Raw genomic sequence first — 13,212 nt, forward strand, 5'->3', positions numbered from 1 at the left:
ATCATTTTAAAGATATTAATAAAAATTTCTAGAGGTCACCGGAGGTCAACCAGCCCCCCCATATTAATGGAATCAAACAAAATTGGTGTCAATCAGTTGTGCTATGTTTGTGCTGCTAAAATTGTAATTTGTGCTGGTTCTGTTTTAAATATATTAATGAAAATGTAAAGGTCTAAGGTCAACCAGCCCCCCCACATTACCCAAATCAAACAAAATTGATGTTAAACGTTTGTGCTACATTTGTGCTGGTTTGTGCTTCAAAATTTTTCATGTGTGCCGCTATCATTTTAAAAATATTAATAATATTTTATTATTAATATAATAAAATATTCCGGACCAAAAAGCACCAAAATGTGCACTGCTTTTTGGTCTGGTTACTACTAGGGCTGGGTATCGTCACTGATTTCTAGAATCGATTCAATTCCGATTCACAAGGTCCCGAATCGATTCGATCCACGATTCGATTTAATTCGATTTAATTCGATTCGATTCGATTTAAATCTGGGAAATTTTGACAGTCAGAAATATTATAATTCAAATCAGTACATTTACATATTTTTGTATCAATAAAAAGGAAGCTGACACACGCAAGACTTTATCAAAGGTGTGAGCGTCACAGCAGATGCCTTTGTGTCAAAGTAGCTGAAGATAAAACACAGAAAAACATGAAGGTGATTTTCCTGGCCTGGGATTTTATAAAAATATTCTGCAGTACATCAAAAACGAAAGAAAACCATTAATCAACATATGAACATTACCTCTGAAGTTACAGCGGTTTTATTAGAGACACGGTTAAGCGTTTTGCATCTTGAATAATTTTAAAAAGTTTAAATTTGTTCAGTATTGAACAGCAGAAATGAGGTTTTCTTTTCGGAAGAATGTAAAAGGGAAAAAAACAGCGGCTGACAGCGCTGTAAACAACAGTAGACTTGTGCGTAACAAGCAAGCGAATAATGAAGAAAGGGAAACTGTTCTTGAAGTACAGAGAGAGAGGGGGGGGGGGGGAGGGAGAGAGAGAGAGAGAGAGAGAGCTGTGCATCGCGGTGGAAGCAAAACAGTAAAAGTCAGAGTGAATTCATGACGATTTTATGTGAATCGTTTGGATCTTCTTTTGCTGCTGGTTCGGTCAATATTGTTTGGAGAGAGATCAAACTAACAGCTTTAGAATCGGCGCAAAAAGGGCGTAAACACATAGCGCGGACCCGCCGAAACATCAGGATCAGCGAGCTGTCGGCTTTCAGCCCCAACCGTGAGAAAGGCGACATCTAACTGATTCTGATCCGCGGGTCGCACTGTGTGTTTAAGTCTATGTGCAGAATCCGTGTACCTGCTCTCATTTACTGTCTTAACTGTTTGGTGGTTCTTGAAATTTTGTGAGATGTCACCAAAGATTCTGGCATTTCAAGCAAAATAAATTTATATTAAAAAAATCGATTCAGGATTTAAATGAATCGATTTTACGTTATCCAAGCCAGAATCGATTTTAATCGATGAATCGATTATAAAAACCCACCCCTAGTTACTACCGTTTATGTCTGGACCGGTGCTGGTACCCATCCCTAATTATATATGATGAAAACATCATTTTTATCACCCCTAAACCATAAAAGCCTGAAGGGGTATAGTCGTCACCCAACTTTGCGAACTTGATTAATTGAGAGGGAGCTGACGTGGGATTTTCAAATTTATACCATAGAATCTACTGGGTGGATGATGACCACTGATAACGACCGGTATTTTTTCCTTTTAATTCAAATACAATGGATTTTTTAAAAACCCTTTCATTTGCATTGTTAAATTATTAAGTATTACCTAGGAACTCAACTGAAAATCCAATATAGAGTAAGCTAAAAAACTCTGGTTGATTTAGTACAGTTGTGCTTCCTGAGCTCACCCAGAAGCTTTTAACAATCTAATTTGCATACTGACATTTTTAAAGGATGTTCAATTTAGACAGTTTGTCAATTCCAAACTCCACTTTAGTTTTTTTTTTTGTTTGTTTGTTTAATGAACTCAACACTTTCATGGGGCTGCTTACAGTTTTTCTTTTGCCTATACCTCTTTAGTACATTCAAGCTTTCAGTTAACTTCAAAAAAGAGAGTGGAGTGTATTTTTGAAACCTTGGAGAAAGTTGATTGTCTGCCATGCCTCCAAAAAGGACTTGGAAGAAGTAATGGTTTCTTTTGTGTTTTACACGGACAACATCTCCTTCTGTCATGTCATGATGGTAGCAAAATTCACTGAAAGGCTGAAAATAGCATGCTGTCGAGCACCATTTTGCTATTACTGTCATTATGTGTGAACATGGGTGTGAAGTTAACTCAGCTCTGTACTAAATGGACCCTTGCACAGCTTGCTGCTGCCTTCATCTGGAAGGATCCTCCAAAGGCCATTACTCACCAACATGTTTTTTCAGCTTTTATTCTATTATACTAGAAAGAAGGAGAGTCATCTTACTCCTGATAATTCCTTTTGATAATTCCTTTTGATAATTGTAACAGTCATTACAATGAAACAAATGAGGAACAAATAACAAAGCAAATATACACACTTAAAAAAAATGAAGTTATTTTACACTGTTTGTTTGTCCGGTCTGTTTATTATTAGAGGTTAATCTGCTATGGATGATCCACATCATCTTTGTCAAAAAGCAGAACATCAAAGGTGTAAATGGAAAAATGCTGGCATATTTATATCTGAAATCCTGGCACACAGAAGACTTTTACCATTTATAATATATATATATATATATATATATATATAAAGAAAGGAATGGAGAAATCTGTGTACAGGTCAGTTTTAATTTTTCTGATTTCAATTGGAATTGATTTTCATTCAAATGTTTCCTTTTTATCCTAAAGAAATAATCTTAAAGTTGACTCTTTAAGTTCTCCGACACATGATAAATGTGAAGCTAGATGTTAACCCATATCAACCTCGGAATTGTAGCTTGTTTCTGTGTAGTATGTGTTTGAGTCTGCGTCTGTGTGTTATTGCCTGGATAACTGGTGATTGCCCTAGTTTGTGTGTTATGTCAGACCTCCGGCCCTTGGCCTTGAGTTTACTTCTGGCCTTTAAAAAGCCACCAGCCTCTGGCACAGCGCTACTATGGGTTTCTGCCAGCTGGTGTACTCCTGGATGTTTGTTTGTGATGGTACCACGTTGTCATGTAATAGCTTTTCTGGTAATCAGCCTAATTACCTCTTGGCGTTGAGTTTACTCTTTTGTCATTGTCTTCTGTTGGCTTGCATGTTATCTCCCAAACATGACATTTTTAACACAAGAAACAAAATAAAAGTGGTTAATGGGTTGATTGTTTTATTTTAGAGTATAATTTATGACAGTGTGAAGATACTTGACATCTTCACACTGAATTGTGATCTGGATGTTTAGTGAATTGCTTTTTTGGATGACAGATTGCTGCATTGTTCTTTCAGTCCTTTTTAACAATCCGTGCCTGTGCTGTTTAATAATGCATCTGTGCTATATAAAAAAGAAATGATGGGAGTGATGAGTGAAGCGAGGAAAATTGGAAGTTTAAAAGGGACAAAATGACGTAATTTCTCTCACCCAATTCTTCAGCTTAAAAGACGTCTTGCTGCATTGTGCAAGAGGCTGAAAGTACTATTGCGTGTATTATTGAACATCTCAGTCGGAATTACATCTGACTGTAATGATTTGGCCTTCGTTAGCCACGGCCAGACATCTTATATAACATCAAATAGAAGAGCAGACCTTGCTATCAGGCACACTGTATCAGGTATACTGTGATCCAGCACACACCTCCAATCATAGAGAGCCTCTGAAACGGGATATACAGTAGCATTGTTGGGGTGCAGAGGGCAGTGCCGAGGGTTTCTATCAGATAACCAGCTGCAATTGTGCCCGTTGGATTTTCCAAAGCTTTGGTTGCGTTGCTGACAGAGCAGCTTGAAAGGTTGCCTTGTAAAGGTCACAGCTTAGACCCGCTTGCATTCTTTTTCTGATCTCAGTCCTTTTATTCTTCTTCAGTATTCTTGACACAGCATGTAGATGGCATTGTTAAGCAAATCTACTGTTATGTGATTGTGCAGCCAGAAGATATTAGCAGGGACTACTGAAATACACACAGAGAGCAGAGTCGTCACACAGAGATTAATACATTTATTTCATATTCTGACGGGTACCTGTCCTTTAATAAATAAAGAGATGAATACCTGCATGACAATAAAAGGACTGCATTGTAGACCTAATGTGGCTGGCATTTCCTTTTTCTGCCAGTGGCTCAGTTGAAGTCAGCAGGGAGAGTCTTTAAACATATTAGCAGCTCTATTTTAGCAGACATTTCAACTGCACTTTTAATTTATCTGTCTCCTCTCTGGAGGGGAGAGGGAGGGGAAACTGAAGGACAAAGGAGGGGGGAACAACTAAGCTGTAGTGCCTCTTCACCTCACCGTACAATACCTTGTGCAATACTTTTTGTAAATAGTCAACGGTGCAAATAGACCTCAATACTTGAAATGTGCAATTCACTTGTATTTTTATTTTTATTCCTATTTATTCTATTTATCCCCTTCGTATATTTTATTTATATTTGTCTCTGTATTTATATATGTGTGTGTATGTGTGTGTATATATATATATATATAATATTCTGTAACTGTAACTTCTGTCGGTGCTGTGCTTCTTGTCATAGTGGGAAAGTTCTTTCAGGGTGACCACAATCTATCACAAATACATCTTTTCAAAGCATGCATTACGAACTGTTCACATAATTTCCTTAGGGATTAATAAAAGATTCTGATTCTGATTAAGGGATGTTACCTCATCAACACTGAAGCCAATTCACTCTAATTCAGACAGCATCTTAACATTTTTGGTGTCAGTTCTTTAGATTTCTCATCTGTGCTATCTTTGGTTATTGCGTCAGTTGTTGCTGCTTCATTGATGTATAAGGTTTTTGTTAATTAACCTTAAAATATCTCACAACATTTCATCAGGTTTTCCTTAATTTTACCTGCTAGCAATGCACTACACCAAAGCCTGAAAATAATTATACGATTAGTACAAGACAGGAAAAGGGTTTTGCTTCTAGTGTAGTGTTTTCAGATTTTGCTTTGTTATTTTCTTAGTGACCCTAACCATTATCTAGGTGTAATGAAATAGTGCTTAGAAAACTGGTTGATCTCTAGACTTCTGACTTTTGTTTCCCGTCTTGGCAGCATTTTCCATTTGGCACATGATAGGGAGAAGCAACCAGGGCTGGCTCGCTAGTGAAACCGCACCACATCCAGGCTTTGAATTATAGATCTACGGTGGGGGCTAGCTGTGCTATAGTCAGCAGGATGGCCAACCAAGTCAATCCTGCTGGTGTAATGACCCCAACAGCAAGTCTTGTGGATCATCAATCACATCAGCCAAGAAAAGCACCAGGCAGCACTGCTCCATCTCACCACACTGTTTATTGCAGGTGTATAGATAATGCCATCATGCTAATTGGGTTCATGTCGCCTCATAAGCAAGCTGTTGTCGGACTTTGGCTGATCCTTGAGATACTATAAATATTTTATAGCCTCTTTTTTTCTTAGCCACCGTGTATAAATTCACGCTCTGACCATTTTCTTTTTGCCAGCCTCCGAGGTCAAGTTAAAATGAGTCACGCGCTGCATCCAAATGAAAAGTGGCTGTAGCATGTGATGTCCATTGTGACACCATGATTAAAACTGCTAAAAATGACACCATGCTTGTAGAGGCTGTCAACCAGGAAATTGCTTTCCTTTTCACTTTGTGCTTTTCTCAGGCGCATCGGGCTTCTAGCCCACTTGTGTCAAAATTGATGTCTCCTTCAGAGGTGCCCATGAATAAGTCAGCAGCCAGTGAAAAGGGGCGATTGGTCCTGGTAGAAATAACAACAAGAGCCAATTTAGAACTGAGTGGAAAGTCTTGTTTTGACGTCAAACATCTAAAATTGTGTCTTTCCGGATCTTTGAAAGATCATGGTTTGACCACTACCCATAAGTTTAACCATTTTGGTAGAGGTTTAGAAATCACACACTGGCTGCTGCAATTGGTTGTTATCATCAGAGTGCTAAGCCATTAATGGACGTGATGGCAAATTGACTGTTACTATACTATCACAGTTTTGGCCTGTCCTTTACTTTGATCGTTAACAGCAAACACATAGGCCCTTATAATGATCTATGTGCTCGCTGTATTGTAGCAGTTGTGTTTGGAGAATGGTTGCTGTGCAGCTGTTCACTGACTCACAGCTTCGCCTCAAGTAAGCTCAACTCAAGAGAGATGAGTTTGATTAACTATTTTATGGCTCATTTTGCCATTTTAACAGTTTCATCAATTCATCTTAACATTTGCCAAATGTGCTCATGGTGGCAAAATGTGATTAATCGGTTCTTGTGGGGAAATAAATTACGTACCTTTTGTATAGGTGAATTTCTTTGTGCTCAAACATACTGTGTTTCATAAGTGCGTTAAAACTCTGTCTTTTTCATCTTATACACATCAACATGCTTCTTTCGCTTTGAGTGTTTGAGTACGTTTCCATGTAACTGTGAGCAAAAACCGGAAAGAGGGAGGATGTGTATAAAGCTAATGTCAAGAACACTACGTTTCTAAGCGTTTCTTAACCTGTTCTGTACGCTAGACGTCAGTGCTCAAGGGCTAAATACTGACCTGTACCTAACCTCAGACACTTCTCAGAAGCCTCTTAATTAAATGCAGAGAACAACCTACGGTAAAGGCCGTCTGTGTCGAGAACTTCTAAACCCAGGAAGGTTAGGCACATGTCCAGACATCCTGTCTTATGTTGCCACACAGTGTACTGACACTAGAGCCAGCACCTTAAAGTCTTATCAGGAGACTTAAGAAAATTAATAGTATAGAATCTTTCCAAGCAGCAGATGCTGTGTGTGGATGTTCATGGGTGGAGCTGTGGGAAGGTAGCCTGTACTGTAACTCAAGAAACACAGATGACAGATGGGACTATATGTGTTATCAACACCCTTGGTCCCTAATGATTTCCCAAGCGCATACACAGAAACAGAACTGTGCATGAAAGCATGCATTTGATACTTGCTATTATGTAACAGCACTGCTGTGTGCTCATCAGCTTTTTCAAGCAACAAAATTACACAAGCATATATACAAGTTAATATATTCCTTGCATATATAAACAAGCTATGTCGCTTTTCAACATAAAACCAACTAACTTCAAAAAGGAAACATTTTACTCCATTATAGTTTTTGTTTACATTTGAACTGGTACTTTTTAGCCCCCACCTCCAAAAAGTCTTTCCAGGGGTGCAGAAAATGTGAAAACACTCGTTTTATGCATTTGTTGTGTACAAGAACAACAAAAACTATTTATAGCAAAGTGATCATTTCTGCTGCTTCTTTTAAAGATTGTTTTTCTCCTCAGTGTTGCCAAATTCTCACTCATAAAGGATCACTTTACTGTTGCAAATCTATGTTTAATGTTGTGCTCTTTTTCTTACAAGAATAAGTGTTTTCAGATGATGATAAATAAATAAAACTGAATTGAACTAAATTTTTTATTTTCCCTCACTCCCTTCTCTGTTGTGGCAGGTGTAGTTCAGATCATAGAAAGATGACTGAAAGAGGAATTGTGGTTGACAACATCTATCTAGAGTTAAAGTTACATTTTACCATTCACTATTGTTTGCCTGACTGTCTATCCCGGGCCTTCCTGCCTACACCTCTTGTCACCGCTGGGACTAGCGGTTTCTCTTAAGAGGTGGGCAAAAACACTCCCTCACTTGGGTGTAACTACAACTGGCATGGCCTCTTTTGCTCCTGACCACTTTGATACATTTATTTTATTATTAGATGTTCAATTACACACTTTTTGTGTCTTTGCTGCTCTTTGCCAGAATAATTCTTCTGACTACACTCACATTGTCTGTGAAGGTCATCACATTGACTGAGACTAAGTGGCTTAAGAGCACCCAAGAGAAGTACTACGTTGTTCACAGTATCTTTTCTATGAAATGCGATCAGAGCTTGTACGTCATGGTATCTGGGTGCTACAGGAGACGGAGGAAGTTAGGGAAAGAGGAAGAATGGGCATCAGTTGTTGGACATGTTATCTTTGTGTCGAAAGGACATTGGGGCATTCACGTGTATGCCATAGAAAAAATACTAACTGAAAAAGTAACGATATAAATTCAAAGAACAAATAGTTGTATGCCTTCGATGCAACCTGCGTACGCCTGCCATGCTCCCCGCCTTCATCTGTTGTTCCCAGTTTATTAAAAGTGGAACCCCCCCCACCCTCTCTTGAATTTCAATTGAGAGGCTTCAAAGTGAGCGGTTCAGTGGTTGGTGGGGTTGGAAGAGTGGGGGGGGTCATCAAACATGCCGGGTGCTTCAGGCCTCAGAGGACTCTCAAGGCCCACTGCTGAAAGGAGCTGGTCAGCTGACAAACCCCTAGCCCCCCCATAGTCATATCTAAAATAAACTTAAGTGCTCTCTGTTTTTATTAATTTTTCTCCCAGGTCAGTTGCACAAGATTCAAACCTACAATACTGTGAGAAAACTAATTTTCCTTCAGCTGTGTACAATCACACCAAGTCAGTTGGAACCACTCTGAGCCCGAGATTTGTCATCCTTATTGTAATATATTTTTCCTGATGTCGTGATGTTCTGTTTCTGCATTGTTTCTGAAATATTCTTTTTCAGAGATGTGATTTACTAGTGATAATGGACTAGTTTTGTGAAACCGAACAATTAGAAGAATGTGACATTTCAGTGCTTATTCACATTCAGTGTAATATCTGCCACCGTGGCTGTCACATGTACAAAAGCATATTTTTAACACCAATGTTTCCAATTTTCTCCCTAAAAAAACTGAAGTTTGTCTCTTTACTGCATGACTGTCTTTGCCATGTGAGCTGCTTTTTGTTCTATGACCATGATTCAGACAGATGGCCTGAGTGGATTCCCATTTCCATAAATGCATATTCTACATACAAGCTGTGAAATGAGTGTAGAGGGGACTGTATTTGTCACAAGAAGTGGCTTTCATTTCCTGGAGGAAATAGCTTCCGCCGGCATTGTCATTTTTCACATGCAATTTCTTACCATTAACTTTAATAATATATAGGTGGAAGAAGTTATACTAACTAAAGTTTTTACTTTTAACATTTAGGCTCAAAGGTGCACAAAAGTGAAGTTGCACAATTGCTTTTTTTTGTACATCTTTAATTTGGATCTGAATATATTAAAATACCATCTGTGGTAAAACCGTAGTATGTTTGCCCCTGTGACCACATTAACAGATTATGGAGAATCCCCAGTAATTAGTGTGTGCGTATGTATGTGTATATGTCTATACACATATAATTTAGTGCTAATTACATGCACCTTTAATTCAAGAAAATACAGAAATGCTGTTACAAATTGGTGTAAGTTGATACTACTACACAGAACATTCCTCTTCACTGTCACAAACAGTCAATTCAGTCATTTAACACCAACAGCTGTTTTAGCAAATGTGGAAACTATAAAGGTTGGCGAGATGGTGAACTGGAACCTTTAAAATAGTCACAAAAGGTAATTGAATGCTAAAACCTACTAGAAGACATAAATGTAGTAAAATAAATCCAAATGGACACACTTGGAGCATGGTGTTTTATGATCATTAAGTAGGTACTGGAGCTCATCTCATTGGCCTGAAGGGGGACATCAAGCAAATGGCTATCTCGTTTTTCCAGATGTACAGCACAGTAAGGGGCTCAACAGAAACTTGCATCTGCAGTGATCTGCCACAAAGAGACATATCTTTATTTTGTGTTAGCTAGTCCTGGAAACTGAGCGGTCGTTTATATTTGTTTTCCTGCACTTATGAGATATTGTAATGATTAGTGAACAGTCATCCATCTAATCCCAGCAGAAATACGCTTCAGTAGCCTTTCAGCTGACCTTCTTGTCATTTATCTTTGCCACACTTTCAAGCTGGACCTAATGTCACTGAATAGAGAGCCCATTTGCTCATTAGCACATCTTTCCACTGTTATTAAAAGTAAACCATACTGTCTACACAACAAACACATTACTAAGTTCAATGGCCTCGCTGATGTCAATAGTGTTTAGCCCCTTGCCTGCAAAGGCCTGTCTTATTTTCCTGTATCTTAACCATTTTCTTCATCATTAGATGGTGGTTCTGATGGACCCCATGGAGGACCCAGACGACATCTTGCGTGCCAATCGCTCGAGGGAGAAGACTTACATGTTTGATGTAGCATTTGACTTCTCCGCTAGTCAGGTTTGTCAGGAGTTAAAGAAAAAACGAAAATAAATTTATGCAAATCTCGCACTGTATTCATATTGATGTGTAGCTGTTTATGTATGGCCTGAACCCTTTCTTCTCCCTATACAGGAGGAAGTGTACCGGGCAACAACAAAAGGCCTAATTGAGGGCCTTATATCAGGCTACAATGCCACTGTGTTTGCCTATGGACCCACAGGTTTGTTTTGTGCGAGTGTATGTGCATTGAACAAGAACCAAATATATTTCTTAGTACTCAGTCTCAGTGCTCATAGGTGTATCATACACTAATTACATGTGCAACCCTCCTGACCTGTTGTCAGCCTGAGCCAGAGAGCTATTCAGCAAGCTCTTGGGAAAAGGTAGACATCTTATTAACACCTGTTTCACTTTTGATTTTAGCAAAGGCCTGATTAGAAAATGAGTCATGCTCTGCATCCCACATTTCCAGCGGGTAGTCACAGGCTGTCAAAGACTAGTACAGAGCCATTGCTCCATCAAGTTTCCCACCTTTCTCTTGCTTTCATTTTTTGCCTTCTGCCTGGCCATTTCTCGCACACAAGCTCTACTCTTGGCCTCCTCTTGTGGAAAGTAAGCACAGAGGTTGTAGCCACTCATGTGTATGCATGTTGTTTCCTCCTTGAAACTACAAAGTTAACAGGTTAGGAGCAAATGATTGGCATTTATTTATACTTTAAAATGTTTTTTCACAAATTCACCTCTGTAGCTAATTTTGTCCGTCACTGGGTGCTCACTACATGGTTAAGACTGGGTCTATGAGAGGCATTATATTTTGTTTTCAGGTTGTGGAAAGACGTACACCATGTTAGGAACTGACAAGGAGCCAGGCATCTATGTTCGAACTCTGAATGACCTGTTCCGTGCCATTGAGGAGACCAGTGATGACATGCTGTACAGTGTGTCCATGTCCTATCTGGAAGTAAGGATTTTCATTTTTAAAAGAATTTCTCTCTAGACCTGTATTCTTATCACGAACTCTCAAGTAATGACACATCTAATTGCTCTGCAGTGAGACCCTAAATGTTAGATCCATTACTCTGATTGCTCACTCAGTAATTACCACTAATTTCTTGAGGTATGAACATTAGATATCCATCGCTGGTTCTGTCTACTGTTCAAACGGGATTTTGTTTTTTGGTTTTGTCTCTTTTATTTGGGGGGGGGACTTCACACTGTTCTTGTAACATTTGATGTTGTTAATTAATGCCCGTAGTAGGCAGATACAGCTATCGCTTTACTTTTTTCTGGCATCCATGTCACATCTGAAGTGAGCTGGGCATCCTTATCTGCAGCCCAGTAGAGAGAGAGAGAGAGAGAATAAGATTGTTAGATACATTTTTATATTATGCAATGGAACTTATAATATATGCACATATATGCAGTATAGATATACAAAACATTTCAAATGAGGTGACCTCTGGAAGTGATACAAGCAGTCACCCATCAGCACCTGGACTAAGCAAGTTTCCAGATCCACCTGATGTAGGATTTTTAAGACTGATAGCAATATTTGAAGATTTAAAACTTCAATGTATGAGCTGATATTTTTTGTTTTTGTCAAACACATGAAACTTAAATGAATTTCCTGAACCTGTGATGTGCATAGAAATTTATGAATCCTTGCTAAGATAGTTTGTGAACTGCATTGTCATATTATCTTGTTTTTTTTGTTTTTTTTGTCACAACAGCTTGGGAATAACTTATTTAAGTTCTGGCCGACTCTCTTCAGATCAATTAATTGTTGTGTTTCTGGCAAAAGGTGTCGCCTACAGGGAAGTTTCAAAGTACCCTTTGCTCGACAAATTATACAGCGTGAACACTCAGGATTGAAGAGTGTTTTGACTTTTTAACATTTTCATTTATCTGTTGTTATAAAAGCTGATTCTGATATTTCAGTAAATGTAAACGTATCAGCCCCAGGGATATGAGTCCCACCATTATAATGGTCAAGCTCTATCTAACACCTCAGCTTGGTACCGCTCACCACTCCGATTTTCGTCAAGAGGAATCAGATCTGTGATAGTACTCTCATGGATATGCGAGGCTGCAGGAACAGCTTTGGACACTCATGTCAGCATCCAGCATGCCAGTAGCTCAGCCTTAGCCAATTTCAGTCAGTCACGGCATGGTGGCACTGATGACAGTGTTGTGTGTACACTGTTCTTTTGTGTTTGGAGAGCATTGGCTTGAAAATACAATAAACTGATTGATTCTGGACTGTACAAGAGAGTTCATTTGTGTTCAGTAAACACATCAATCCTGCCACTGACTGAAACCAGTTGATCACAACTGAAAACTACTGACAGAATATGTTTGTGTCACAACGGGACTGAACGGACTCACGCGCAGGCTCTAGGTCTTGAAAGCACAGGAGTCTTTATTACAATACACCAGGTGATCTATTTACAAAGGTGAGGGGAAAGCCGGGCTCCGGGGGTCCACACACGAACGGGAAAGACGCTGAAAGTCACACACACACACTCCGTCCACTCCTCACATACCTCTTCACACTCCAATCACTCAGGTAACACAGGGGTTGGTCCAGGGAATCTGTACACAGAGACACGAAGTGATTATAAAGGCAAATCGCTGAGAAAACACTCTCGAGGTAACTGCGCTGGGGTTACACTGACGAGGGTCGGCAACGGTCCAGCAACGAGAAACACAGGGTTTAAATACACTGGGAAGTAACGAGGGGAATGAGACACAGAAGGTGGGCACAACTGGGAGAATAATCAGGACTGACGAGACAAGCAAAGCAGGATGCATTCACATAAGACATGGACCTTCAAAGTAAAACAGGAAGTATGACACAGAGACGCGAACTTGACACGGTGGAGACAGCAACTAAGAAACGCAGAGACATAAACCATAAGGCAGAGGACTCTAAGACCCGAAAGACACAGAG

General features: G+C 39.3%; 1 protein-coding gene across 2 annotated transcripts in view; it reads left to right on the forward strand.

The window, feature by feature from the left end:
* The window catches only part of kif19 (kinesin family member 19), a 38,733-nt gene that overhangs the window by 11,555 nt on the left and 13,966 nt on the right, over positions 1–13,212 (forward strand). For both annotated transcript variants that reach the window (XM_026178246.1, XM_026178247.1), the window contains exons 3-5: positions 10,170–10,280; positions 10,395–10,482; positions 11,087–11,223. In XM_026178246.1, the coding sequence (XP_026034031.1) occupies positions 10,170–10,280; positions 10,395–10,482; positions 11,087–11,223 (336 nt within the window). The remainder of the gene's footprint in view (positions 1–10,169; positions 10,281–10,394; positions 10,483–11,086; positions 11,224–13,212) is intronic.

Source organism: Astatotilapia calliptera, chromosome 8 (genome assembly GCF_900246225.1).
Source record: "Astatotilapia calliptera chromosome 8, fAstCal1.2, whole genome shotgun sequence".
NCBI lineage: Eukaryota > Metazoa > Chordata > Actinopteri > Cichliformes > Cichlidae > Astatotilapia > Astatotilapia calliptera.